Genomic DNA, 26,328 nt, shown 5'->3' with positions numbered 1-26,328 from the left:
TCTTGGATTTTGTGCTCAAGGTTGCCATTGTGGAAACACAATTGACAGTGAATTGAGATAAAAGCTATGGGGTAGTAGGTTTTTTGTGGGTTTGTTGTTGTTGGGGTTGGTGGTGAGGTTTTGTGTGGGGTTTTTTGTGGGTTTGTTTTAAGTAGATTTGCATGGAACTTCAAGGAATCATGAAAATCTGTGAATATATATGCAAACACACCAGGAAAAGTTGTATTTTCTCTTCCACATGCTTGTTTTGCACTGACAGTAGTGTAAGATTTTGATGCGTTACTAGTAAATTTGAGTACCTCAGTGCAGTTGTGTATAAATGTGGAACATGGAACTTTTTGTCTGACATTCTCTTGAAATTATTTTTTTTCACTTTCAGAGTTGAGCGATAGTGTGTCTCTGAGCCCTGCTGACAGAATGCAAGCACTCAGTCTGAAGATGGTATTGCTTGGAAAGATATATGCTGACACACCTCGTTACTTCCCTTTAGGCAAGTTGTTTAGCCTGCATAGTAAATAAACATATGCATTATATGAATGAGTCTCAGCTTTCTTTTTAGCCTCTTAAAAAAAGTTTTAACCTAAGAAATGTCTTTTTAAATCTAAAAGGAAAGAATATTGATAATTTTGTAATACATAATGACATGCTTGTGATCTGTAACTACTGTAGTTATTAGTGAAATTTTTCACTGTAACTAAAGCAACAAATGATTTCACTGTCAGTAGTGATGGACTTGATCTTGAGCGTAGCTGGGTAGTTTTGGGGTTTTTTTTCAGTTTTGTCTGGGAAATTAGGAACAAAATGTTGTGATACTTGCTCATTATTGAGTGACTTTAATAAGGGATTCAGGAGAGGGAGGTTAGATGAAAAGTAGAAATAGACTTTCTATTGGACTCTAATTTTGTAAACACAGTATAATTGTATGATTACAAAACTATTGCAGCTTTTACAGGTTTTTCCTAGAATTTTTCTAGGGATTTAACCAGAAGTTATAAGTTTTCACCCTAAATGGGAAGTAAATCAAGCTTAGAAGGCAGCAACAGTTATTTTTGAATGGTTGTGCATATCCCATTTTAGAAAAGAGTAATTTTTCTTTGTATTGAAGTACAAGGTAGAAATGTTTATTTATACATATAATAAGAACTTAGACAGCCACATTTATCTGCTGTCTTTTGAAGTATCTACTGCTATCTGCAGGATCAGATTCTAAAAAAAGAATTCAGCGGATTTCTGGATCCTTTTTGGAGCTTCTGACTGCTTTTGAGATGCTCACATGTTATGACAACAACAAAACCTGGAAAATATATTGTTCAGCACTAAATGTTCTATTGTAAAAGTACATTTAGTTCTTTTAGTTCATATATTGTTAATTGTTACTGACGCTTAACATGATAAAGATGCAGTAGTGTTACTGGCTGTTCTAGGAAATGAAACGATACTGTGTTCTTTTGTGCTGAACCAAAAGTTATTGAACTTTAATTAAGAGCATAGTTCCGTGGCAGAACATTAATAAAGTACTTAGTATGAGTAATGCCTGTCATGCATTGCTGATAGCTTAACGCCATCCTTGGAAGTAGTTACATTTTGCATATCCTTCCCTCTATGCAGACTGGAGGAAACTGTTACATGTGCTTCAGAGGAGGTACCTGTGAAGGTTTTTACAAAGGTACCAACTGTGTAGCAGACAGAAAATTAAACTTGGAGTAAATCATGTTCAAATGCTTTTCTTTGCTAGACTGCCATTAACAAGTTGGAATCTAAACATCCCATTATTTTTGTCCTCCAGATTTTCTAGTGCAGTTTCTGGAGCAGCAGGTCTGCACTTTGAACTGGGATGTAGGTTTTGTAACGTATACCATGCAAGAAATTGGAGTGACATTGCCAAGGCTGCTTGAAGTATATGACCAGTTGTTTAAAGCACGGGTGAGAAAAATAGCCACGAAATAAAAATTTTGTTTTCAACTACTATCAAGGTCTATTAGTGGGTAACATAAAATAATTTAAGGTGTGATATATCAAAATACCAACTTTGTAGCTTTTGTTGTATTTTTTTACTGAAAAGCCCTTAATGCTGCTTTTTTTTCTCCTGTTGATTTCACTCGCATCAATCTTAAAGTATGAGGAAAATTGTTAACACTTTTACTTCACCTAAAGCTGATTTATGATTAAGTAGGACTAGAATTGTTATTTGCAGAATGAACAGCATCTCTTGAATATATTAATTTTATTTGTTTCTTATTAATGATTAAAATTTGCTTTATTACTGCATCTTGTCTCATCTATTGATGCAATAGGCATAAAGAATAAGGAGTAAATTTTTTAATATTTTTGGTTTGTAGAAATGGCTTAAACAGAATTGAAACCAAGAGAATTTACTTGCCTTTTTTTAACCAGATTCCTTACAGAATTCCTAAAGTCAATTACTTTACAGCCTGTTAAGTAATGGAAAACTGAGTTAAATTCATGTATGTTTTAGTACTCAAAAGTCAAAATAGTACTTAAATATAAACTTAATATAGATCAAGATATAATTCCCATTTCTCTTACATTTTTGTTACAATGAATAAATAATTGCCAGAGCTGTCAATTTGTGTGTAGACCTACTTTTTCTTCTCCTGGTCTCCTTAATACTTGTCTCATTAATATTTTGGCATCTTTTTTTAGGACCCCTATTGGAATAGAATGAAAAAGCCTTTACACCTTTTAGAGTGTATTCATGTATTATTATCAGGATATGTACATGATCCAAGCAGAGTACCTCTGAGGTAAGAAAGGCAACTATATCCTAATAAATATTGAAAGATATAAAATATCCTAAAGCACTGCACTTCACAAATTCCCAACGCTTTTCTTCTTTATTTTTGTGTGAATTTAGTATTTCTTTCTTAGCTGTGATTACTGAGATTCATCATTCAAAACCAGTTGGTAGAAATTTGTAGGGTCCTCTCTATATCAATAAAAATAATTTTCTCCACTTTACTGAAGATTCATGAGGAACTGATAGGATTGTTTTGTAAATTTTGTCAACATACTTTAAGCAGTAGTACAGACAAATTTGAGCGAAATGGGAAAAGAGGGGAAAAATGAGAATTGGGCATCTCATGAGTGAAACAGTGAAATGTTTAATGAAGAAAGGCTAGAAAGCACTGAGTTCTTTCGCAGTGGAAGAGGGAAGTCTAAACACGGGGACACATCTTCCCAAATTGTTTTTAAGAGGTTGGTGGTGAATCATTCTCCAAGACTAAAATTCATCTTTGTCTGCAACAGGAAAGAATTTAGGTTTGATATTAGAAAAAGTTTCTAGCTAAAAGAATAGCTATGTATTTGAACAAGTTGCCTGCATAGTATGGAATCTCTAGCTTTGGCAACTTTTGTGAATGAACTATACAAAGATCAGTCAGAACTATCTTGTCTCAGAAACAACAAGCAGAACTAGGCAAAGTCTTGACAACTCTTGTAACCATAATTTTTTTCTAATTCTCTTGAAAATATACATGTAAATATTCCCTATTCACATATAAAGTTTACATCTATCTTTTCTCACTTTTTTGGTCTTTTGTGGTTAGCTGATTTAGATACTCTAACTTATCAGAGCTTTAGTGAATGTTGTCTAATTCTAATATCTATTTATATATTAATACTTAAACTGTTGTGACTTATTACTAATTTTAGATGTTTAAATTGCTGTATAAATTAATAACTTACACATTGATTGTATTCATATGTAAATTAATATCTAAATATGAAAGTAAATATTTCACGTTGCTGTTACCTATATCATGTTTTATTGTTTATATTTAATATTTCTTTTCCCATTATGCCTTAGTCACAAAACAATTTTTCTCATAAATAGTTAAATGCTTACAAGTAACTGACAGGTGTCTTGCTGATATGTTATTCCATTAAAACTCAAAAGAATGCTCACTTTCTATTTCAGATGAATTCTAATATGCAGAAACAAAAAGGAGCTCATTATTATTATGTTTTCTTTACAGGCGACGATTCACAAATGTTTGCTTGGATGCGGTTAGTTGCTACCTGGTTGAACTTCAGTCTATGAGCCCGACGCTGATGGTGCAGACTACTGTTGGGAATTTTAAATCACTACAGGCTAAATTAGAACGGCTTCACTGATTGGCTAATATAATAACGGGATCATTAACTCAGATAAAATGAACTATTAAATAAAAGTTCAAATGTCTGCACTGAATCTCTGGAAGAATAAATCCTCAGAAAGAAATTCTGAGAAAGCTGTATCACCTGCTGCAGTTATCGATTGCGTGGCCTGTATTCATGCTATTCTAAAGGTATCTACAAATTGTAGAATGTAAATGTGACAAATGGATTTTCTTTTACCAATTTTTTTAACAATGGAAAGCTTTTTTTATACTGTTGAAATAAAATACATTGTGTGATCTTTCCTTGAGGATTAAAAATATTTGGAAAACATTTTTCATTTTCTTTACTTAACAGAAAGTAATGGAGAAAAGTAGGATGTAAAATCTACTTGATAGCTGTTTTACAAATAATCAAAACAAAAAATGACAACTGCAGAAGGCAAGACGATGATAAAAGCGCATGTATGTGAGTCAGGTTGTAAATGTGGTCATGCCAAGGAATAGTGATGCAATCATAACTCTGCATGAGCTTATTGGCAGCTCTTTCAATAACAAAGATAATCATCATTTCATAACTGTGACTTTAAATGCAGCCTGCCTCTGTAAACAGAATGTTTGATATTAAATTACAGCAATCTAATTTGTATTACAAGTGAAAAAATAGTTTTAAAAGCCTATCAGGTTATTTTCCCTATTTCGTTTAAATAAATATGTTGTATCTCTTAAAATCAAATAAAGAAGTCAAGAAGTGACTTCTGTCTACTTTCATTACATGCACTCAAGAACCAAACTGTCTATATTCCTTAAAAGGAGCAAAGACTACTCATCATCCTCTATGCGTGCTTCCGAAGATTTTAAAATCTCATCCAACATGTTTGTTTTGTCTCCATTTTACTGGTATGCATTGTGTACATATTCAACAACATAAATGCTATATAACATGCACAAGAAATTAACAGTTCGTGCTGGTCTTAGTCTTTCTCAAATAACTTCATTTAAGTAAATAATCAAGATTCTTAATGGGGGAAAGAAGCAAATATCTTCATGCCTACAAAGTAGATTAACATATTTCTTTTGCAGGAGAACAAGCAGTTAATAACATCTATCATAGGTGTTCAAGAAACAGAAAAAAAGTATAGATTAAGACATTTATATACATGCAAGTTAGCTACTTATAGCCTTTACTACTAGATCTGATTACTATGCTTAAAGTTTTGTTTAAAGTACAGCCATTAAATTTCTTTCTCTGTGAACTGCTGGGTACATTCTGATTATTTTCAGTCAGAGAATGCACCTACTGAAGTAACAAGTAAATTAAAATACATCTCCTTTTTACCTCTTGTTAGATCAAAATAGAACTGAAATCTTAATGGTGGCTTTTCTCTTTTGTCAGTGTTGAAATTTCCTCACAAAGTATTTAAATAGAGGAATGTCTGTATGTCCTGGGAAAAAGATTTGCATCTTTCCATATAAAGTATACTGTCTTTAGGTATTACAAGTTATTTTCTGCTGATAGCTATGTTTCATACCAAGAAAGTCAGGTATATTTATCCCGCTCTTGTTATTGCAGTTCTGTTCGTACAAGTGATGTCCCAAGTCTTACCTGGTGCATTTAACTTTTATTTCTGAATTTTAATATTTGCATGAAAGTATGTAGTGTTGAGCATATTTTCATATTTTCAGATCTGGGGAAATGACAGAGTTGGGAACAGGCACAAGTCACAAACTTGGGTTTCAGCTCTTTTTTTTTTTTCTTTCTGGTTAATAGAATAAGAATGCCTCCGGCAATATTGCAAGTTTTTTGAAGTAAGAGTATTTCAAAGCACATCAAGCACATCTTTGGTATTTTTCAGATGATTGCAGGTAATTTCAGTGTAGACACTGCCTTTTATTTCCATAGCCCTTGCTCTGCTCTCGGTCGAAGACGGGGCTGGTTCTGTTTGCCAGTTCAAATTGGGAGGGGTGTGGAAACCTGGGATCAGAGAGGGGTGGGTGGGTTAACGCAGCAGCTGATACAAACAGTGACAAGTACCGGGAAGTAACTGACCAACACAAACGTGAAACACTGGTCATTAAGAAAAACTCAACAACTGTATGATTACTTTTGTTGGTTTTAGGGGTTTGTTTTGGTTTTTTTCCCCTCCCAACGTTACTCATTCTCAATGAAGACTGTGTTTAAGGGAAGGCAGAAAGGAACTTTCTAAAGTGGTTTGAGGAACAGCTGCTTCAAGGTAACCAAAGGCGGTGAAACCAAGCGACAGTTTGTACCCCACTGAACCTCAGTTCCCGTACTCGATGAGAAGCGTTAGTCCCACAGCTGTGTCTCCTGCTGTCGCACAGCCCCCACCTCCGAACGCCGATGACGACGCACATTCTCCCTCAGCAGCTTGCTAAACCGGCCGGTTCCGCGGCGAGGGGGCAGCGGGAGGCCGTAGGCCGAGCCCGGCCAGGGCAGATTGAAGGTACGCTGCTCCCTGTGCTGAGGCACATCCCGCTCAGGGAGGCGGCGAGGGCGGTGCCGGCCCGTGGGGCTGGGCCGGGTCCCGCGCCTGCGCGCTGCGCTGCCTCCGCCCCGCCGCCCGCCGTTGACTCGCAACCGTTGGCGGTGGTCGGGGCGGCCGGGAGGTGAGTGCGGCCTGGGCGGCGGCGGGCTCCCGGCTCTCGGGTGGGGCGGCGGCGGCGGGCTCGGGGCTCCCGGCTCTCGGGTGGGGCGGCGGCGGCGGGCTCGGGGCTCCCGGCTCTCGGGTGGGGCGGCGGCGGCGGGCTCGGGGCTCCCGGCTCTCGGGTGGGGCGGCGGCGGGCTCGGGGCTCCCGGCTCTCGGGTGGGGCGGCGGCGGCCCGTCAGCGCCGTGTCTGTGCCGGTTGCGGTGAGGGTGTACTGCCTCCCCTCAGCCCGCGGCCTGAGGTGGCTCTGAGGCGGGGACGCCCTCCTCCTGCCCCCTCCCTCAGCCCCGGCTCGGGTGGGAAGTGCCGTGTCCATGGAGCTCCGGTCGTATTTTGCTTCGAGTTTCTGATCTCTTGCTCTTAGGGGGCTGCAGTATGTTTCTCTTGCTTTCTGTGTTCTTACTAGAGATTTTAGCAAAGTGCTTGTGGCTCCTTTCACTCAGCTCCTTCTGGAACAAGCGTGTAATCTGTACGGCTAAGCCGCAAATAGGCTGTGAGCTATGTGAATGAAAATAGCTGTTTTAGTTTGGAAATACTGGTAAGCATCAGTTCTGTTTGCGTTTAGAAGAAGCTGTTGTAGTTGAGAGCTTGTGTCTAGATTCCCATCTTCTAATCCCACTTGCCAGGTAATAATAACTTCTTTTTTTTTTTTCTTTCTTCAAATTCTCTATAGATATGTGAAAAAGCCATTATTTGATTTTCTTTATAATGGTTACCTAGAGGTTTAATAAGAATGGAGATTAAGCTAGATGTTCTCATCTCTACGTGTATCAAGCAGAGGAAACCATGGCCTCGCATCTCGTGGATTGGACAGGTAAGTGCAATGAACTTCTATTTAAGTAAAATTTTGCAAAGAGTAAGTTTTTTAATTATGTGATACTTTGCACTTCCATTTATGGGGGGGCGGGGGTAAAGAAATGTCTCAGGAAGTGATCTGAATGTACCCCACTTAAGAGTTCTTGAAATAAGTGGCCTGTTTTTCTGTCTTACTGACTTGAGGTTGGAGTTTCAAAATTTTTCTAATAAACAGTAGGGAGTCATGGGGTATTTTTTCCTTTTCTTTTTTTCCCACAAGACCTGTCCCTTATATGAGATTGTTATTTTGATAGTTCTAGTTTTTCATAGCCTTTTCTACTGTACGCTGTTGGAAATTGTGAACAGAATTTTTTTTCTTATTCCATCCTGCATCTGTTGAAAGACACGCTTTCTTAAGCTTTTTGGATAAAATTAGACTAATTTTGTTTTTTCCTTCTCTTCTAATACATGTTTTGAGTTTAAGTAGGTAACCATTAGGGCAATTCCTTCTATTGAACTCAGTGGCAAAAATCTCACTAAACACTGCAATACAAGATAACTAGTGTCAAATTTGTTGTTGTGCTGTCATTTGTTGGCAGGTAGTTCAGTTGTGGTAATTCAAAGAACTTTTTAATAATGATTGTAAAATTAGTTTGATAGTTTAAAACCTGTGAACCAAATTCATCATCACTGTAGGTTGATGCTAGATACAATGTTGTACTGTAAAGCAAATCCACTGAAGAATGAAGTTGAAGAATTGCAGCTGTAGCGTCCTTTCTTTTTTTTTTTTTATTTATATTTCCCCAAACATTTTTTATCTCTTTGTTATTTTGCCGGCTTATGTAGAAAATTATTTTTTTAAAAAACAAAATGCACTTTTTTCTTTCAACAGGAAAAAGAGTCTATTTTTCTTCTAGATGATAAACATATAAATGAAATTAACCTGGCATCAGGGAAGACAAAGAAGAAAATCCCTCGGCTGCAGTCATTGTTGAAAAACGTAGTTGTTTTAACAACATCAAGAAATGGTTAAGTATAATTTCTTATGTATTATAAACTCATTTTATTTGTTGTTATAACAGTTTAGAAACGTAGAATATCTAAAGGATCTGCCAGTTCACTGTCAGCTTTAGAACTATGGCTAAGATGGAAGGGAAGTAAGTTTAAGTACTTCACAATAACATCCTTCAAAACATCTCTCCCCTGATGAACACAGGTGCTTGGTTGGCAGGAATACTCACAACGGGAGAGCTGTTTCTTTGGAATAAAGATCAGGACTACTTGAAAATTGTGCCAGCAATTGAAGAGTCTAGGAAAGTAGTTGCAGCAGCACAAGGTAGGGGTTTTTTTTCAATTAGTCTTTTGAAAAGTGGAATAGAGTGAAAGTGGTTTTCCTTTTGTTAAGTGTTATTGCACAAGTAAAAGCTATGTTCTCACACTGTTTTGCATTTGTATAACTTGTGTGCTAGCTAAGCTTTCACAAATTTCCTCTTGGTCACTTGAATGCTACAGTTTTTTGCAGTTAGTAATCTGTAAGAAGTAATAAATTTTTAAATATAGGAAATATTTTTTAATGGTTACTTTCAACTGTAGAAAAACCTTGCTTACTAGGCTAAAAATACCTTAGAGCAGATGTACATCTGATTTTAACCCTATATGCATAAATTGAAGCTTATTCTGTTTTTATCACAAATGCTAATTGGAGAGAATAATGTAAAGACACATATTTGAAAACTTAAATATCAAATATTGTCATGTATTGATTAATGTCACCGATATCGGGTTATAAAGTGAAGTATTGTGCAAGCAATACTGGCATTTCAGGGAAGATCAGTAGTGCATTTAGGAGATGAAGGTAATAGATAGTAGGTCACTTACGCATTTATTAATAGTTTTCATGAAAGATGGATTTCAAGAAAGACAATCTCAGCAAACAATTCTAATGATTGAGTCTTGTGGGAAAGATAATTCATAAAATGCATTAAAAAAAAAAAAAAGTATGTCCCATCTGACATTACTGCTGCCTGAGGTCTACTGTCAGTAGTGGAAGCTGGAAATGAAAGATACTAAATGTGGTGTCTTGGATTTCATGTGACAGAGAAGAAATTTTCTTTTTTTTTTTTTTAACATCTAAATCTAACAGAGGATCAGAAACTGTTCTAGCACATTGTTGCGTTTGTTGGTTTTTTTCCCCCAGAGTGTTTAATGAGATTGTACTTGTATGTATCTGGAGATGGCAGAAAGGCACTACTAACTACTCCTACAGCATGTGTCTTTTTGTGGGAGAGCACAGAACATGAAAATACAACCTCTTATAAAAATTCTTCTGGGCGTTGGACGCAAATTTTGCCTGATGAATCAGTCATGTTGCCTTCTACTGAAGAAAAAGAAATTGGAGTGCATGCTGCTTTCATACAAAATGAGGTAAAAAATAAGCCCTAAACCAATCCATTTTGTCTCTTAAGTAAATGAGAGCCACAGAAGCTACAGTGAAGTTTCGGAGCGATCTCTGCCTCTTTGGTGTTGTGTGCAGGCTTAATCGTTCAGTTCGTATTAGATTTAACAACAACGTAAGAAAAGCCTTACTGGATCAGATCAAAGTTTAGCTGGACCAGTAATATTCTTACCAGCATTTATATTTCTGAATGGCAACATTGTGTTATTTAATTGGAATAGTAATAGCTATTGATCTAAATATATAAATTAAAGAGAAAATTGTGTGTAACCAGGTTTTTGGGTTTGTTCTGGATTTTGTTTGTGTTTTTTGTTTTCCACAGGTACTGGGTGATTGTTGTTTGTGCTCTTTTGTGTTTTACTCTGGAGAATGTTTGATGCTCACATTTTTGATTCTTCGATGGCAGGAAAATAGCTTTAAATACATTAGGTAAGTTCAAATATATGAGAAGTTACATTAGCTTAAGAGAAAGATTTTTATTAGGTGCTCTAAAGCTGAGATTCAGGGCTGCAATTGAACATGCTTACACTGATGTCCAATTAGCCTATGGTTCTGAGCACCTACTTAACATTTGCATATGTACATTCATAGCATGCTACATTCTATATGCATATGTGGACAATATAGCCATATATATGATCCATATATGGACAAGCATTTGAATATGGTTAATGTAACAGCATTTATGTATGTATGCCATACTTCATAATTAACTTGCACCTAAATAAAACTGAGTGTATTTCACACTGTATGTGGGTGGCTATGTATACATACACATGCCTGTACATGTGTGTGCAGGCATCAGGGAGTTTTTTGCATCATGCTAATAGAATTTCCTTTTTTTGTTTTAGTTATATTATTAGTGCATACTTTGTGGCCATGAATGCCCCAAATACCTCTTTTGCTTCTTTATTATGCATATTTGTATATTTTATTTGTTTTCTGTTCCCCTTTTTCATCTCTTACGCCTAGACTGTGTAAGAGCGTGCACGTGCATTTCTTTATCTGGGCTGGGGCAGTGCACTGTAATAGTTACACTGATACAACCACTTAAAAATGCAATTGAATAATAATCCTCAGTACATGTATAGTCCATTCCTCTTCCTAGGTGAGATATATGATTTTAAACAGATACGTCCTCTGCAGGTATAACTTTAGTAACTTGCTAAAATTTTGCCCTATGCCTGATGTGGTACAACTGCTTTTGTTAAATGATGCTCTTTTGATACTAACTTGGTAATGATTTCTGCCTTGCCCTGCTAAGCGGCATCACTTTCACTCCGTTTCTCAGTAGCATGGCAATGCCTTTCTGGTAATACAAAAAATGAAACAGAGCATAACATTCGCAGTGTAGAAGTACGTACATATACTGTAGTACTTCAACTTCAAATTGTAACCACATTTCTCAGTCATGAGAGTCATTTCTCATAATTTCTTTATGCCAACTGTCGCTCAATTTCATTACTTAGTATTGTTTAATTAATTTTTTCATGTTAATGCTTTATTTTTTGTCTGTTAGGTGCCATGCTTCCAAGTGAAATCTCTGTTGTGTTTTCTATCACATTTTGAATCTTTTTTGTATCATAGAATAGTTTGAGTTGGAAGGAACCTTTAAAGAATATCTAGTCTGACACTGCTGCCACAGGCAGGAACAACTTTCACTAGACGATGTTGCTGGAAACCCGATCCAGCCTGACTTTGAACGCTTCCAATGATGAGGCATCCACAGCTTCTTTGTTCAGAGCAGTATCGTATTGATTTTCATTTTCAAATTCTGAGCATTGCTGTGTTTGATGACATTACCTGTGCCTGGGAAGGTCATGGAACAGATCCTCCTCAGTGCCATTACACGGCACATGCAGGAGAACAGGGTGATCAGGCCCAGTCAGCATGGGTTTGTGAAGGGCAGGTCATGCCTATCAAACCTAATATCCTTCTATGATAAGGTGACCCACTTAGTGGATGAGGGAAAAGCTGTGGATGTTATCTACTTGGATTTTTGCAAAGCTTTTGACACTGTTTCCCACAGCATTCTCCTGGAGAAACTGGCTGCTCATGGCCTGGACAGGTGTACTCTTCGCTGGGTAAAAAACTGGCTGGATGGCCGTGCCCAGAGAGTGGTGGTAAATGGAGTTAAATCCAGTTGGTGTCCAGTCACAAGTGGTGTCCCCCAGGGTTCGGTGCTGGGGCCGGTTCTCTTTAATATCTTTATCAATGATCTGGATGAAGGGATTGAATGCACCCTCAGTAAGATCGCAGATGACACTAAGCTGGGCGGGCGTGTTGATCTGCTTGCGGGTAGGTTGGCTCTGCAGAGGGATCTGGACAGGCTGGACCGATGGGCTGAGACCAATGGTATGAGGTTCAACAAGGCCAAGTGCCGGGTCCTGCACTTGGGTCACAACAACCCCATGCAGTGCTACAGGATTGGGGCAGAATGGCTTGAAAGCAGCTCGACAGAAAAGGACTTGGGAGTGTTGGTTGACAGCCGGCTGAATATGAGCCAGCAGTGTGCCCAGGTGGCCAAGAAGGCCAACAGCATCCTAGCCTGTATCAGGAATAGTGTGGTGAGCCGGACTAGGGAAGTGATCATCCCCCTGTACTCGGCACTGGTGAGGCCCCACCTCGAGTACTGCGTTCAGTTTTGGGCCCCTCGCTACAGGAGGGACATTGAGGTGTTGGAGCGTGTCCAGAGAAGGGCTACAAAGCTGGTGAGGGGCCTGGAGGACAAACCTTATGAAGAACGACTGAGGGAGCTGGGGTTGTTTAGCCTGGAGAAGAGGAGGCTGAAGGGAGACCTTATCACCCTCTACAACTACCTGAAAGGAGGTTGTAGAGAGATGGGGGCTGACCTCTTCTCCCTGGTGACAAGCGATAGGACGAGGGGAAACGGGTTCAAGTTACGTCAGGGGAGGTTTAGATTAGATATTAGGAGACATTTTTTCACTGAAAGGGTTATTAAACATTGGAATAGGCTGCCCAGGGAGGTGGTGGATTCACCATCTCTGGAGGTGTTTAAAAAAAGGGTAGATGGGGCACTTAGGGACATGGTTTAGAAGTGGCTCTTGTCAGGGTAGGCTAAAGGTTGGACTCGATGATCTTAAAGGTCCCTTCCAACCTCAACAATTCTATGATTCTATGATTACACTGTCCGAGGAAGCTGTTCCTGGCTAGAATGCAAGCACCTTAATTATATGGCATGCGTCTATATTTATTTGCATGTTCTACACATATAGCCCAAATTCCTGTCCCATAAAAATAATTTTCAGTGCTCAGACATAATTTTTAAACTCATGTAAATAAAAAATATTTTTGATTTCTAAGGTTTTTGACGAAAAATATGTGACTTTTTTATTGTTTTTATTGTTCGTCCTTTATGTGGCTTTTTACAATACATGATTCATCTCTTTCAGCATAACTGTCTAACCTCTTGGTTTTTTGGTTGGTTTTTTTTTTGGTATTCAGTTCTTTGCCATACCAGATCCGCTGGGTCCAGCAGACTTGTTCTCTTGTTAATTTGGTTCCTCCGTGTGTGTTTGTGAAGTCAAGAGGAGCTTTGCTATGTGCATTTGCAAGAGATGGACTTCTACTTGCAGTAGCTGTTAATCAAACTGATCCAGAGGTACGAATGATAGACAGTATGTCATTTAAGCTAATATTTCAGTTTGAATGAAGTGGTAACAAGGATTTAATAACACATTGTTAGGAGTGATTTTTCAGCATTCTTGTTGAAACGTGATTATATTCACATTGATGCTCATATATAAAATATTCTGCCACAACTTGTAATTACTTGAATGCTGTTGTTTGGTTAAGAAGTCAATGTATGCTGCTCTGTCGCTTCTAATCTCCAAGAAATACAATAATAAATTAATTTCCGTTACTGCATTTTATCTGCAAAGATTCTGAATGATTCTCAATCGGGCCTCAGCCTAACATGTATTGGAGGTTATGTTCCCACTTCATAATGTTATTCCTTCTAGAAACTCAGAGGCCAAATCTTATTCTAGTTTTTAGATGATGATGACAGGGAATACAGACCAGCTTATTTAGTGTACCAGGATGGGATGATGCAGTCCTTCAAAGCTCCACTTGTTATTCACCAACAATACTGGAGAAGAGTGATCTTATATTATTTTGAGGGTTTTAGAAAAGTCACGTTAAAAAAAATATTAAATTATATGTTGAGTATATAATAATCTTCTATTATTTTTCAAATGTAGGAATAGATATAGAAATTAATAAATAGTCTAAGTAGTAATAAATATTGAAGTACAGTTGCATTTCTTTCATGTATAATAGTGTTTCCAGTGCATCAAATGTAATGCATAGCTTGCTAAGATAAATTGTTTTTTACAATAATGACATTTTGATACAAATATTTATGTTTTCTGTGATACAAATATTTATGTTTTCTTTACATTTACTTTTTCTTTCTAGGCAACTCAGATTTTGTTTTTAAACACGTTGAATTTTGTAACTCTTTCGGGTAGCCTTAAAGGTTGTGGTAGCAAGAATAACACAGTCCCATCCAAGTTTATCAGGTCAGTAATTTATATTATCTTTGCTGCAGTTGTGGATTTTTTGGGTTTGTGTTCGGGGGGAGGGGTCATTGTTTTATTTTTTTTGTTTTGCTTTTTTAATTATCCTAACTTTTTGATACAGAAATTTGACAGAGAAAAATGTTTTGTCCTGCCCAATTTAGGTCTTACTGGGTTGGTGATATGAGTTGGACTCCTGATAGCCTTTTCTTGGCTTGCATGTTAAAACGTGGATCTTTGATTTTATTGACATGTATGGGTGAATTGCTGACCTTGGTTACTTCTGGCTGCTCTGTAGAATTTGGACCAGCAGAGTTTATTCCATTTCATCCACTAATAACATACAGGTAAAAGGGTTTGGAAATGCTTATACATTTTTGTCATGTGATTGTATCTTACCTTCAAATACATTTTTTACAAATTTATGTAAACTTCATCTGTCATATTCACTCTCTTGCTTTTCATGTGTCTTCTCAATATCTGTTTCTCATTCATAGTTCTCTTCTATTTCTTATAATGGGTTTGTCGTGATGAAAGTTGGCATTCTGACAATGTAAGTACGCATTAAGTGATCTGGGTTTTTTTAAGTGTTTGAGTTTAGTAGTAATTAAAAACAGCATGTTTTTATGATGTAAGAAGAAATTAAGTGCTAATAGTGCAGAATTATTTTAATCCAGTTGTATTTCTCTGCTCACTATTTAATTCTACCAATAAAACTTTGTATCACATTTCCATATCAGATCTTGTAAATAACAAATTTGCATGGACAAAAACTAGTTTAAATGGGTTTTTTTGGGGGTACTCTAAATTTAGAAATTATGCTGCTGGATGCATGGGGGAATAGAAGGATCTCTGATAACACCTTTTAGCGTAAATTGAAAGTTATGAAAAGTAACAGAGTCTGTATAACTAGAGGAAACAAAATAGGATCTAAGCTTTAATATTTATTTTTTTTAAATTTTATGAATTCTGAGTAACTAAAACCAGGTAGTGTGTAAATGTAGCACCTCATGAAAATATTCAAAGCTTTATAATACCTTTTTACACTGTCTGGTTGAAAAATCAGATACTAAAATATATTAAAATACCTTAATTATGGTTATTTATTGAATGTATGCAGCTGCTTTGTTTTCAAATGATCTATGAACTTTTGGACTATTGAGAGATAAAAACCCAGTAATTTTACATGTTTCAAAGCATTATGGGGATAATATTAGAATACATGCACAACACAACTTTCTGGAACTCAGGAAGGAGTGATTTCTTTATAAGAAAAGACTTTGTAAGACCTCTTTTGTAAGAGAAGACTTGTGTGTTCATATAGAATTTTCTGCTGAATGTCTGAACTGATTCTGAAATAGTAAGATCCAGAGCTTGAGCAATTTTTTGTTTTTCATAAATGACTTTATTACAGGCTACTTAGAATTTTGTCTTCAAGCAGTCATACACAAAAAGAGTTAGATAAAGAAGTGTGATATTTAAAATTAAATGTATATATTTAAATAAATTTTTATGGTAAAGAAGTGTGAAATTTATAGTCAAATTGTGAAAAAATACGTATAATATTAATGAAATAATAAGAATACTGAAAGCTGGTTTTATTTTTCTTTAAACTAAAATAGTTGCAACAACAGCAAAATACTGGCATCTAGCAAGCATAAGTAGTCTCATCAGGAGGGCTTATCCTGCAAAAATTTAGATACTTCCTTCTGAATAGACCTATTGGGACAGTGTGAGTGGTATTAGATGTTTGTAAGTTACTTCTTCTCTATTATTTTCGTGTTTATTACATATAATAGTTGTTTCTTTTTTTTTTTTATGCATCTTCGTTTAGACAGCAGCACTCCTTTTGTCGAGACTCTAGTCAGTCTCTTGGGTCTTCAACTTCTGAAAGTGATCTTATGAGACAGAGATTCTCTGTTGCTTCACATTCAAGATTACCCTACCTCATTGTCTCCGATGGATACATGATAACAGTGCTTAGATTTCCGAACAACCTTTCACCGTCAGGATTTATAAGATCCCTTTTGCTTGATTCAACACAACGACTTGAAAATATCCGTCAGAATTTGCTGAACTTCAAGGTAGGGTTATGAATTATTTTGTAGGCTTTAAGTAAAAAAACTTCATGCATGTAAAAAAGTGTAATTTTTAAACTGAGTACATCAATTTACTTTACTGTGATATTTCTATAAATTCCTCTGAATTATGAAGTTGTTTTGAGAATAGTGTTAATCTGGAAAACAATGAGTACAAAGGTTTCTCTGGAATTTTATTCCTTTGATGCCTGGGTGACATTTCAGTAAAACGTAGTAAAGAGAACAGTCTTAACTGTCACTATATATTCTTTCTGGAACTGTAAGAGAAGTTGGGTTTTCTGTATTTATAGAGTTAATTCAGGGCATTGACAGGTATTGTGCTACTCTAACCAACTCATCTTTTCAGAATAAGGCAGAAAAGATTCCGTAAAACCTCTCTATCTTAGATTGCTGCTGTTTTAGAGCAGTCAGCAACAGTCCCAATGGTGCTCTGTGCATGTGTCCACTAGGTTCTCAACCGAGTTTGTCAATTAAAGCTTGCTTAAAGCATTTTTGTTTATTTTTCTGACACTTCTAAATTCAGCTAAGTCTGGGAAAAGGGAAGCGTTTGAAGGAAAAGGTCCTGCAACTGTGGCCAACCACGTAAGATGTAATAGATATTAAGTTCAGATTTTTTGCATTTGCTGGTGGAATACAACTTCTCTTCCAATTCAATTTCCTTTTTGGATTTTGGAGAAATGAGTTGTGATGGTATTCATGCATAAGCTAGAAGAGTGGGCAAGGATTTGAGGATTTAAAGAGATATGTAACTAGTAAGAATGCAAGAAAGCCATACACACTGGCAAACTTGTAGAGTCATTTCAGGGATCACGAATGAAGCAAATAAAGTTTTCTGGTGATGAGAAAATTCTGCATTCCTGAAGCATGGTCAAATAGTAGTTTGTTTCTGTGTAATATATGCCTGCTGACCTGTTCTCCCTTACTGTCTGTGACTTCTAAACTGAAGCTTTTTACTGAAGGGACCAATTTCCTTGTTTTGTTTAGAAAGTGCACGGTTTGCTCTTGCTAGAGACAGGTATGTTTTGTGTTACTGTTATTTCTTTTAGTCTAAAGGGAGACCTCCGTGTCTACGATCGCTGTTGTCTTTAAAAGCTAGTCTTTTAAAACACGCTCAAAACCAAAGTTCCATCTTTTCCACCATTCCGAAATTTCTGGAAGAGGACACAACAGAAATGAGTGAGAAAACCATGGATTTACTGGTACTTAATAGCATTTTTCCACTTATAATTATGCAAATGACTTAATTTGCAAGTATTCTAAATGTCAAGAATAATTTTCTTCAAATAATATAGGTATATTTACTCTTAATACGTATATTTAATTCAATATTGGTTAAATTCTCACTTTCTTTACAGGTGTGAGGTATATAGTTATTTTTCTCAACTGATACTTGATTTTTGATCTTCAAACATCTTATTTCCTTCAGCACTGCATTAACTTTCTGAAAAATGCGTGCTAATTTACTTATGCGTCAGTTTATTGTAGTTTAATACTTTAGCTTCACTTCTTATAATAAAATGTAACACTACACTACTAAATATGCTGGGGCTGTACAGTATATTAACAAGAAGTACAATATTATTATCCTTAGTAAATAAGATGTTTTTCCTCAATTTTAGAGGATTCTTCCATCCATTCCAAAATCTGTACGTGTCTTTTAGAAGAATGGCTCTGTGATCAAAGTCACTGTGCAGCCTTTCCCAACTCTGTTTCATGCTTTGTTTTTTGATGTGTTCTTTGAAGCTTTTGAGCTTTTGTTGAGTGGCTCTTACAGATATCTTACAGGTATCTGGCAAAAGATCTTCCTCGTACTCTGTGCTTAGTAAAGGACAAGGTTTCACTTTCTGGTATAAAAACTACTGCTGTGTTTACAGCGTAGAGTTTTTTTCTTATTGTCAGGTAATTTAATTTCTGTCTGCCCAGCTATTCCAAATAGCCACATTTAGTCTGAGATCTAGATGAAACTGCTGTGAATTAAACTTACTCGCAAATAAGCATGAAGATTTTGTTTGTGAGACTGACTAAATGCTGATTGCTTGCAGACTATGCTCTCTCTCAATAGACTTGAATTAAACTGTTGATTTATTATTTTTTTTGTCTGGTTTAGGATTATGAAGAAGAATCAGATGACGAAAAGCAGTTTTGCAATAGCCCTTCCAGCTTCTATAGCCAAAGAATCCATTCATTTGTTGGTAAAGCTGATCAAGGCCGCTTAGAATTTGCATCAATGTTTGATACTATCCATGCAAAAGACAATACTGAAGAGGAAGATAAACTATCAGTGGAACTGTATTCCATTCAGAAAAACCTCCTTGCTGCATGGCAGATAGGGATTTCAAAAAATATGGAAGAGAAAGATATGTTGCTGAATTACACAGTGAACTGCATTATCCATTTTTTCAGTGTTCTTCAGTTTGTGAAATGTTCTTTGCTAAACCAGGATGCATCTTTAAACAAGTCTGCGAAGAATACTCACTGGATGCACTGTGTCCTAAAATATTTCCAGCAGTGTTTAACTGTCTTGTACTGGCATTCAAGAGCCAGTCTGACTGGGCACGTGGCAAAGCTGACATTACAAACTTTAAAATTGATGCTGATACAGCAACAAGATCAGTTGTTCTCAAAAAACCTTTTGGCATGCTTCTGTCTGTTGAAAATGGTTTCTCACTCTCTAAGTAACGTATGCATACTACAGTATGAGAATTTTTTTGCATCTCCTCATGGTAGTAGTCTTGTGGAACTTGATTCCCTCACTGTGCCTATTTTCCTAGTTCTTGATGAGAGTAATACTCAGCAGTTCAGCTCACTGAAATCTCTGCTTCAAGAGCCTCCTCGAGCAGTAAATCATCATGCAAAAACAGAAAAAAGGTATGGATGTTCTTTGCATGGGGAAAAAAAAATAAATAGAACAACCAGGTGATAAGGCCCAGTCAGCATGGGTTTATGAAAGGCAAGTCCTGCTTGAGTAACCTGATCTCTGTCCATGACATGTTGAGGCACTTAGTGGATGAGGGAAAGGCTACAGATGTTGTCTGCCTGGATTTCATTAAAGCACCTGACACCATTTCCCACAGCGTTTTCCTGGAGAAAATGGCTGCCCATGGCTTGCGTGGGTATACTCTTCTCCGAGTAAAAAAACTGTCTGGATGGCCGGGCCCAAAGAGTGGTGGTGAATGGAGTTAAATACAGTTGGCGACTGGTCACAAGTGGTGTTCCCCACGGCTCAGTATTGGTGCCTGTTCTCTTTAATGTCTTTATCAATGATCTGGATGAGGGAATCGAGTGAACCTGCAGTAAGTTTGCAACCACCACCAAGTTGGGTGGGAGTGTTGATCTGCTTGAGGATAGGAAGGCTCTGCAGAGGGACCTGGAAAGGCTGGATCAATGGGCCGAGGCCAACGGTATGAGGCTCAACAAGGCCAAGTGTCGGGTCCTGCACGTGGGTCGCAATAATCCTATGCAGCGCTACAGGCTTGAGGAAGAGTGGCTGGAGAGCTGCCGGGCATAAATGGATCTAGGGGTATCGGTCAACAGCCCTGGTGGCCAAGCAGGCCAGCAGCATCCTGGATTGTATCAGAAATAGTGTGGCCAGCAGGAAGTGACCATCCCCCTGTACTTGGCACTGGTGAGGCCTTACCTCGAATACTGTGTTCAGTTTTGGGTCCCTCATTTCAAGAAAGACATTGAGGTTCTGCAGCATGTCCAGAGAAGGGCAAGGAAGCTGGTGAAGGGTCTAAAGCACAAGTCTTATGAGGAGAGACTGAGGGAGCTGGGTTTTTTTAGCCTGGAGAAAAGGAGGCTGAAGGGAGACCTCTCTACAACTACCTGAAAGAAGGTTGTGGTGAACTGGGGACTGGTCTCTTCTCCCCTACCCCAGCATCAAGTGATAGGACAGGAGGAAATGGTCTGAAGTTGTGCCAGCAGAGGTTTGGATCGGATATTATCAAAAATTTCTTTACCAAAGGGGTTGTCAAGCATTGGAATGGGGAATGGGCTACCAAGAGAAATGGTGGAGTTCACCATCCCTGGAGGTATTTAAAAGACAGGTAGATGTGGTGCTTTGGGACATGCTTCAGTGCCGGACTTGGCAATGCTAGGTTAACTATTGGACTTGATGATCTTAAAGGTGTTTTCCAACCTAAATGATTCTGTATGTTGGAACAACTATTTTATTTTTCAGTTTTAGACTAATTACAACATCCTTTTTTCTTTTTTCTGTGTCGTAATCTATGGAAAACCATGATAATCTGTTAAAACATGCATATTAGGGCTCAGACCTATAGTTGAATATAGCTTAGTTATAGTGACTAAACTAATAACTGGCAGTCAGTTCAGAGATAATTGGTGAGTTAACTGCTCACACCACATCTGCTAGTACAGCATCAATCCAGTTATTGCAGCTTAAGATGCTTTTACTGCCTCTTGCCCTGTCCACTCCTTCCTGTGCAGAAGTTCCAAATGCTGTGGAGCCAAGAGGCTGCTCATATGCAAGATATCTGCAATGTCAATTTAGTCAGCAAAGTTTGCACTTGGTTATGGATATGGTGACCTGGAGCAATAAGAAAAACCCCAGTGTGTGGAACACTTATTAAAGTATCAGAGCGGTTTGTTCTTAGAAAATATAAACTTGAAAGAAGCTTAAACTGAAGCGTGCTATCCAGCTGTTGGGAAAGTATATTATTATCACTGGAGTATTTCTCTACTGCAGAACTCAAGTGAATCCAAGTGTGTTAATCACATGAAAAAGCTATTCCTTTCCAGAGACTTAGAACCTAAGAAGTGTTATAACTTATTGTGTTCATTGCAAATTTAATAGGCAAATTTCTGTTGTCTCTGAGAAGATAATTCACATTTTTGATTAATTGTGCTCCAGGTACTGAGTGCTATGCATATCACTGACTACGTATTAATAATGGAAGCAGTCAGTAGTGCTAGAGAAGAAGATGCAGATGCATCACAGTACTGTGCGAGCTTTTTCAAGTCCCTGGCAATGTATATTTGCATGTATTGGCAGGCTTATTACATATGTAAGCTGGTACATCTAATAATGGGCCTAAAAACACGTTCTGCAGTCGTTTGTTTCCCTGACTTTGCTTTTCTGTGTTACGCTTTCGTTGTATTTTTAGTACATTTTGTTTATAAAGACGCTGATACCTATTTTGAGGTTTATCCTAGGTTATTTCATTTCACCATTGTTTAGATAGCAAGGAATTCATTTTGGGTGCAGTTGGGTGCTTGAGGTAGATTGCTGTGTTTACGCAAATTTGGAAGAATCCATGCTTGTTGGTCAAACATCAAAAACCAAGGTGAAAAGTGTTTTATTTTTTTTTCCCCTCATTGAAGTCAAGAAAGTAGTTGTTAACTTAAAATGTCATTTAGTTTTTGGATATGTAATGCAAAATATAAGAAAATATGAAATTGATGTAATTGTGTGCTAACTTTTGATGATTTTCATAGTATTATGCTTCTTGAACTACAGGTTGATTGTACTATGGCGATTATTGTATAAGAAAGTGGCTTGGTATCAAATACAGCTGAACAGAAAAGTGAACAAGAATGCAGAAGAAGAGTCTGTTGTCTCATTGCTTTTAAGTCACATACAAGCGACCCTCCAGTCTTCAGGAGTGACCTTAGAACAACATCTGAAAATTAATTCTGTATCTGGTTAGTACTTTGGAAAGAATATTATGTAGTTGCATGGTTAACTGAATATAAGGAAAATTAGGTCCAACTTAATGACAATTAGTAACTGACCACCAGATTTAAGAAAAGTTAATAGTGGGGCTTGTCTTAAAATTCTTATCAGAACTCTCTTAAATGCTTCATGTCCCAGTATACCTGTAGATTGTATTATAATCTTTAGAGCTTGTTGTGCTAAATAAAAAGACTATATTGACTTCAGTTTGCCTTGAATCATATCATAGAGAATCTGTATACAGGATCTGAATTCTTATCTCATTTGTACTGTGTTATTTCCTGTGAAGTAGATAGGCATCACAATGTGTCTTTTGCTTGATTTCTGTGTAGAAATCCTTTTCACTCCATGTGATCACTGTGGGCATTAGAACATCATGTACATGAATGTAGTCAGCCTCAACTAAGCATATAATTTAGTATAACTTAATGTAATAGACTTAATCTAGCATATTTATTTTGCAAACAGTATATGGTTGTAGTCTAATTTCCTGCATGTTACTGTCCTATGCTCTATCTTCCTTTCCCCTCCCACACTAATAAGCCCAGCTTCCCATTTATGCCTCCCACCACAATTCTGTTCCTTTCCATGTTCTTGATTTCTCTCCCTTAAATCATACTTCTAGATTCTTTTCCTACATCACTCAGTACAATACACTAGCTCCTTCATGTCTCTTTCACTCATCATAACAATATATGCAACTTACTCTTCCTTTGCACCCATTCTTTATGTTCTTTATTTACATTCATTTTGCCAAATAGACATAGCATGGCTTATGGATGAGCTAGAGTAACATGTATGCTGACAGGCCAGCCAATACCTGAACTGCCTAGCTGCTGATAAGCAGGATAGAGTGGCAAATTTGTCCTTGTTTTTTCTCGTATGGTAGCGCTATTTTATTCTTTTTCGCCTTCTCCTTTGCCCAGGAGCTGTGCTCTTCTACAGTTACCTTTCTGTCAAAGTATTTAGGAATTGATCAATGGATTAAAAATTAGAATGGGAATAGAGGTGGAGAGGTAACATTTAGAGAGATGAAATGTATAATAGTCCATAAACATGTTATTTGAAAGTGCCTTTACACCAAAAAAAGAATATATATTTTCAACTTGCTAAATAATTTTACAACTGCTTTTTTCAATGAAAAAATGTCTTCCACATCATGAAAACAGATCAGAGAAAATGCTTTTCCCCATTAATAAACTCTTGTGGGGTTTGAATACTGAAGTTTCTGACTATAGTTAACATTTATAACCTTGTGTAATCTAAAAAAAATAACGTAATTACTGAAAACCTTTTAGGAGTAATTATGACCTGGATTGATATTTTTAATTTAATAGTGATTTAGCATTTAAAAAAAAAAAAAAAGGCAAGAAGGGTTATTCAAAGTCATCAGATGCTGAAAGGTTAGATTTAGCTCTGAGTATAGAAATTGGCTGGAAACTCACATATTTTATTCTGTTTTTTATAAATCTGTAATACTGAAGTAAGTGTATGTGTGTTTCCACATGTAAAACTTAACCGTGCAGAGATTTTCATTTGTTATGTATGTGACATTTATAGGTGAGGAGAAGTTCCTTTTAGGTTCATACAGAGAATCTGTGGACATTTGGAAAAGATCTCTTTGTGAAATCAAGGCAAAAGGTAAGGGATAAAATCTTTTTTGGGGTATAGGGGTAGGTTGTATAATAACTTTATGTAGTTATTTGTGACTCTCTGCTGTTCAAAAAAAGGAGGCATGATACACAAAGGGTCCGTGTTTGAAATTAAGCTGGGATTTGAATAGAGACCGGTCAAAACTTAAGTCTGATTGCTCCCTGAGAAAACTCCATGCATTTCGATTTTAATATCAATGTTTTCTTGTGATTATGAAGTACTTCGTGTAGAAAAGCTCTGGATATATTTCTGAGCAAGAAAGAGACAATGAGAAACAGATGAATAAAAATCAGTTCCTTTAGTAGAAAGGGTTCTTTTGTAGAATCAAAAGACTTAGTGTTTGGGGAGTAACAAAACAAAATAGCTTGTGGTAGGAGTTTGTTTAGGAGTTGATTTGAAACAGATATTCTGGAGTCTTTTCCCAGGCATCATGAGAAGAAAATTTTGCTGGTTATTATGATAAGGAATACTTCACACAGAAAGAATTGACAGGGTATTGGAAGCTTGGTGGATGTCTAGGTAATTTCTATGTGGTTTAGGCATCCTTTCTTTGAAGGTTATGCTCCCTTGAGCTCTCCTGTCTTTGTCTGTGTCTTAACAGTTATACACTGTATTGTTTTGAAAACTGCGAGATCTCTAGAAATAAAACTGTTATGGATGAGCACTAACTCACTAGCAACTTAGAGGTTGTAGGAGGATCATATTTTCTAAAATGGATGCTCCTGACTTCTACTCATTGTCAGAGTATATGTTAACATAGATATGTTTCTGGAGAGGGAGGAACTAGTAATTTCAACCCTGCTGTGTCTGGTTTTCTGATTATTGTTTCTTTTCCAACTGGACTCCTGTCCTTTTTTCTCTTTCAACGCAGGAGGAAAAAGAACACGTTTTCTGCAGATGAGGTATTATCTTGCAATACTATTTTGCCACTTATATCAATACAACTTGTGTGAGGCTCAGGGACTCTGTGATCATCTGGTAGGAGAGATTCTAAGGCGATCACAGCTCTCAGTGAGTCAAATGGAAAACTTTTCTGGTATGTTTATATTGCATTTAAGTGTGATAAGGTATGTTAATACTGTTTAAATAACCTAGTATCTAATTTCTGTGCCATCATGTGCACACTTGACAGCATGCATTTCTCTTTACACTGGACTGAAGTCTGTTTTCTGATCTCAGTCTTTTTCTGATCCTCAGATTTTCTTTCAGCTGCACTTGTTGGAGTAAGTATTTAGACAACTTTCATTGTATAACTAATAGTGAAAGCGTAGTCTGTTAAACGTTCTTAAATTCAAATCTGCTCAAGGAAAGACTTTGGATAAGAAAAATAAGGGGGAAGTGATGTGATTTCGTTTTATCAGTTTAACATTTTTTTTTTTTATGATACAACATGATAAAATAGTGGACTTTTGGTTGGTTACCAGTCGTTAATTGACAGTGTCATTCTTTAGCAGATACTTACGGCTTTTTTTTCTATTAAGTCAGAGTAGTACATCTAAATTTCCAAATTTAAACAATTTTTTCGACTCAGTGCTCATCTAAATTTAGATAGTAGAGATCCATGTCTAGTCATTAAAAATCTAACATAAAAGTTTTAATATTCATATAATGTGCAATTAGTATAAAAGATTAAGTTCCATAAGTCCTGATATCTTGTCAAGAAAGTAGGTAATACCATAGTTTGCTTATTTTTAAAAAATATTATATAAGCTGTGATTAAACAATTTTAGAATTCAAATTTAAAATAATTTTCCTCATAATTTTTTAATTTATTACCTGTTTTCTTTAGATGCCAAGTATTTTCAGCATGAACTATGGATGGTAACAGGTGTTCATACGGAAACTGCTATGGCTGTGATCCGATCCATGGCACGATTCATGGCCGCTTATTTCACAAATCAGCTGCTTTATATCTTCCCCCCACACAATGTTGACATCCTGCATCCACTTCACATCAAACAAGGTATTTTCTTCAAAAGCAGTTTAATTTGCTGTGCATAGCTCTTACCATTTTTTTACATATATATCAATGCTGCCTGTTATACACTAACATGGCGATTTATAGTTTCAGCAACATTAACTGTAAAGATTAAATAGTTTAGTTTTTCCAGATACTTTTGTTGAGGGGAGTATGTGTCTGTTTGTGGGATTCATGTTTTGCATCTCTTGGTTATTGACAATGTTTCTGGTACTTTAAAGTTAATAGTATGTGTGCAATTGAATGATTTCATCCATAGAATAGAATCACAGAATCATTTACGTTGGAAAAGACCTTTAAGATCATCCCCTGGTGCAACTTGAGGCCATT

The 26,328-nt window shown here is 36.8% G+C and overlaps 2 protein-coding genes across 7 annotated transcripts in view; both read left to right on the top strand.

Moving 5' to 3' along the window:
* The window catches only part of NUP155 (nucleoporin 155), a 33,837-nt gene extending 28,967 nt beyond the window's left edge, over positions 1-4,870 (top strand). Inside the window, exons 32-35 of the mRNA XM_074570199.1 lie at positions 380-490; positions 1,787-1,923; positions 2,665-2,765; positions 3,996-4,870. Coding sequence (XP_074426300.1) covers positions 380-490; positions 1,787-1,923; positions 2,665-2,765; positions 3,996-4,134 — 488 coding nt within the window. The 3' untranslated portion in view covers positions 4,135-4,870. The remainder of the gene's footprint in view (positions 1-379; positions 491-1,786; positions 1,924-2,664; positions 2,766-3,995) is intronic.
* A 1,766-nt stretch (positions 4,871-6,636) lies between these two features.
* Positions 6,637-26,328, top strand: part of CPLANE1 (ciliogenesis and planar polarity effector complex subunit 1) — a 65,052-nt gene continuing 45,360 nt past the window's right edge. For 4 of the 6 annotated variants that reach the window (XR_012584926.1, XM_074570124.1, XM_074570125.1 and 1 more), the window contains exons 1-15: positions 7,324-7,596; positions 8,470-8,605; positions 8,794-8,913; positions 9,775-10,001; positions 10,355-10,461; positions 13,498-13,654; positions 14,473-14,576; positions 14,738-14,920; positions 16,408-16,657; positions 17,719-17,871; positions 18,780-19,540; positions 22,152-22,336; positions 23,928-24,008; positions 24,892-25,056; positions 25,810-25,983. Coding sequence is in view for 5 of the 6 variants with exons in the window: in XM_074570124.1 (XP_074426225.1) it covers positions 7,516-7,596; positions 8,470-8,605; positions 8,794-8,913; positions 9,775-10,001; positions 10,355-10,461; positions 13,498-13,654; positions 14,473-14,576; positions 14,738-14,920; positions 16,408-16,657; positions 17,719-17,871; positions 18,780-19,540; positions 22,152-22,336; positions 23,928-24,008; positions 24,892-25,056; positions 25,810-25,983 (2,884 nt within the window). In the remaining variant the exon portion in view is untranslated. Of the gene's footprint in view, positions 6,744-7,323; positions 7,597-8,469; positions 8,606-8,793; positions 8,914-9,774; positions 10,002-10,354; positions 10,462-13,497; positions 13,655-14,472; positions 14,577-14,737; positions 14,921-16,407; positions 16,658-17,718; positions 17,872-18,779; positions 19,541-22,151; positions 22,337-23,927; positions 24,009-24,891; positions 25,057-25,809; positions 25,984-26,328 lie in introns of those variants that run through there. The other 2 variants (XM_074570123.1, XM_074570126.1) reach the window with 2 other exon arrangements.

This window comes from Larus michahellis, chromosome Z (assembly GCF_964199755.1).
Source record: "Larus michahellis chromosome Z, bLarMic1.1, whole genome shotgun sequence".
NCBI classification, from domain to species: Eukaryota; Metazoa; Chordata; class Aves; order Charadriiformes; family Laridae; genus Larus; species Larus michahellis.
Note: the sequence above shows the minus strand (reverse complement) of the source record. Positions and strands in the feature narration are given on the sequence as shown.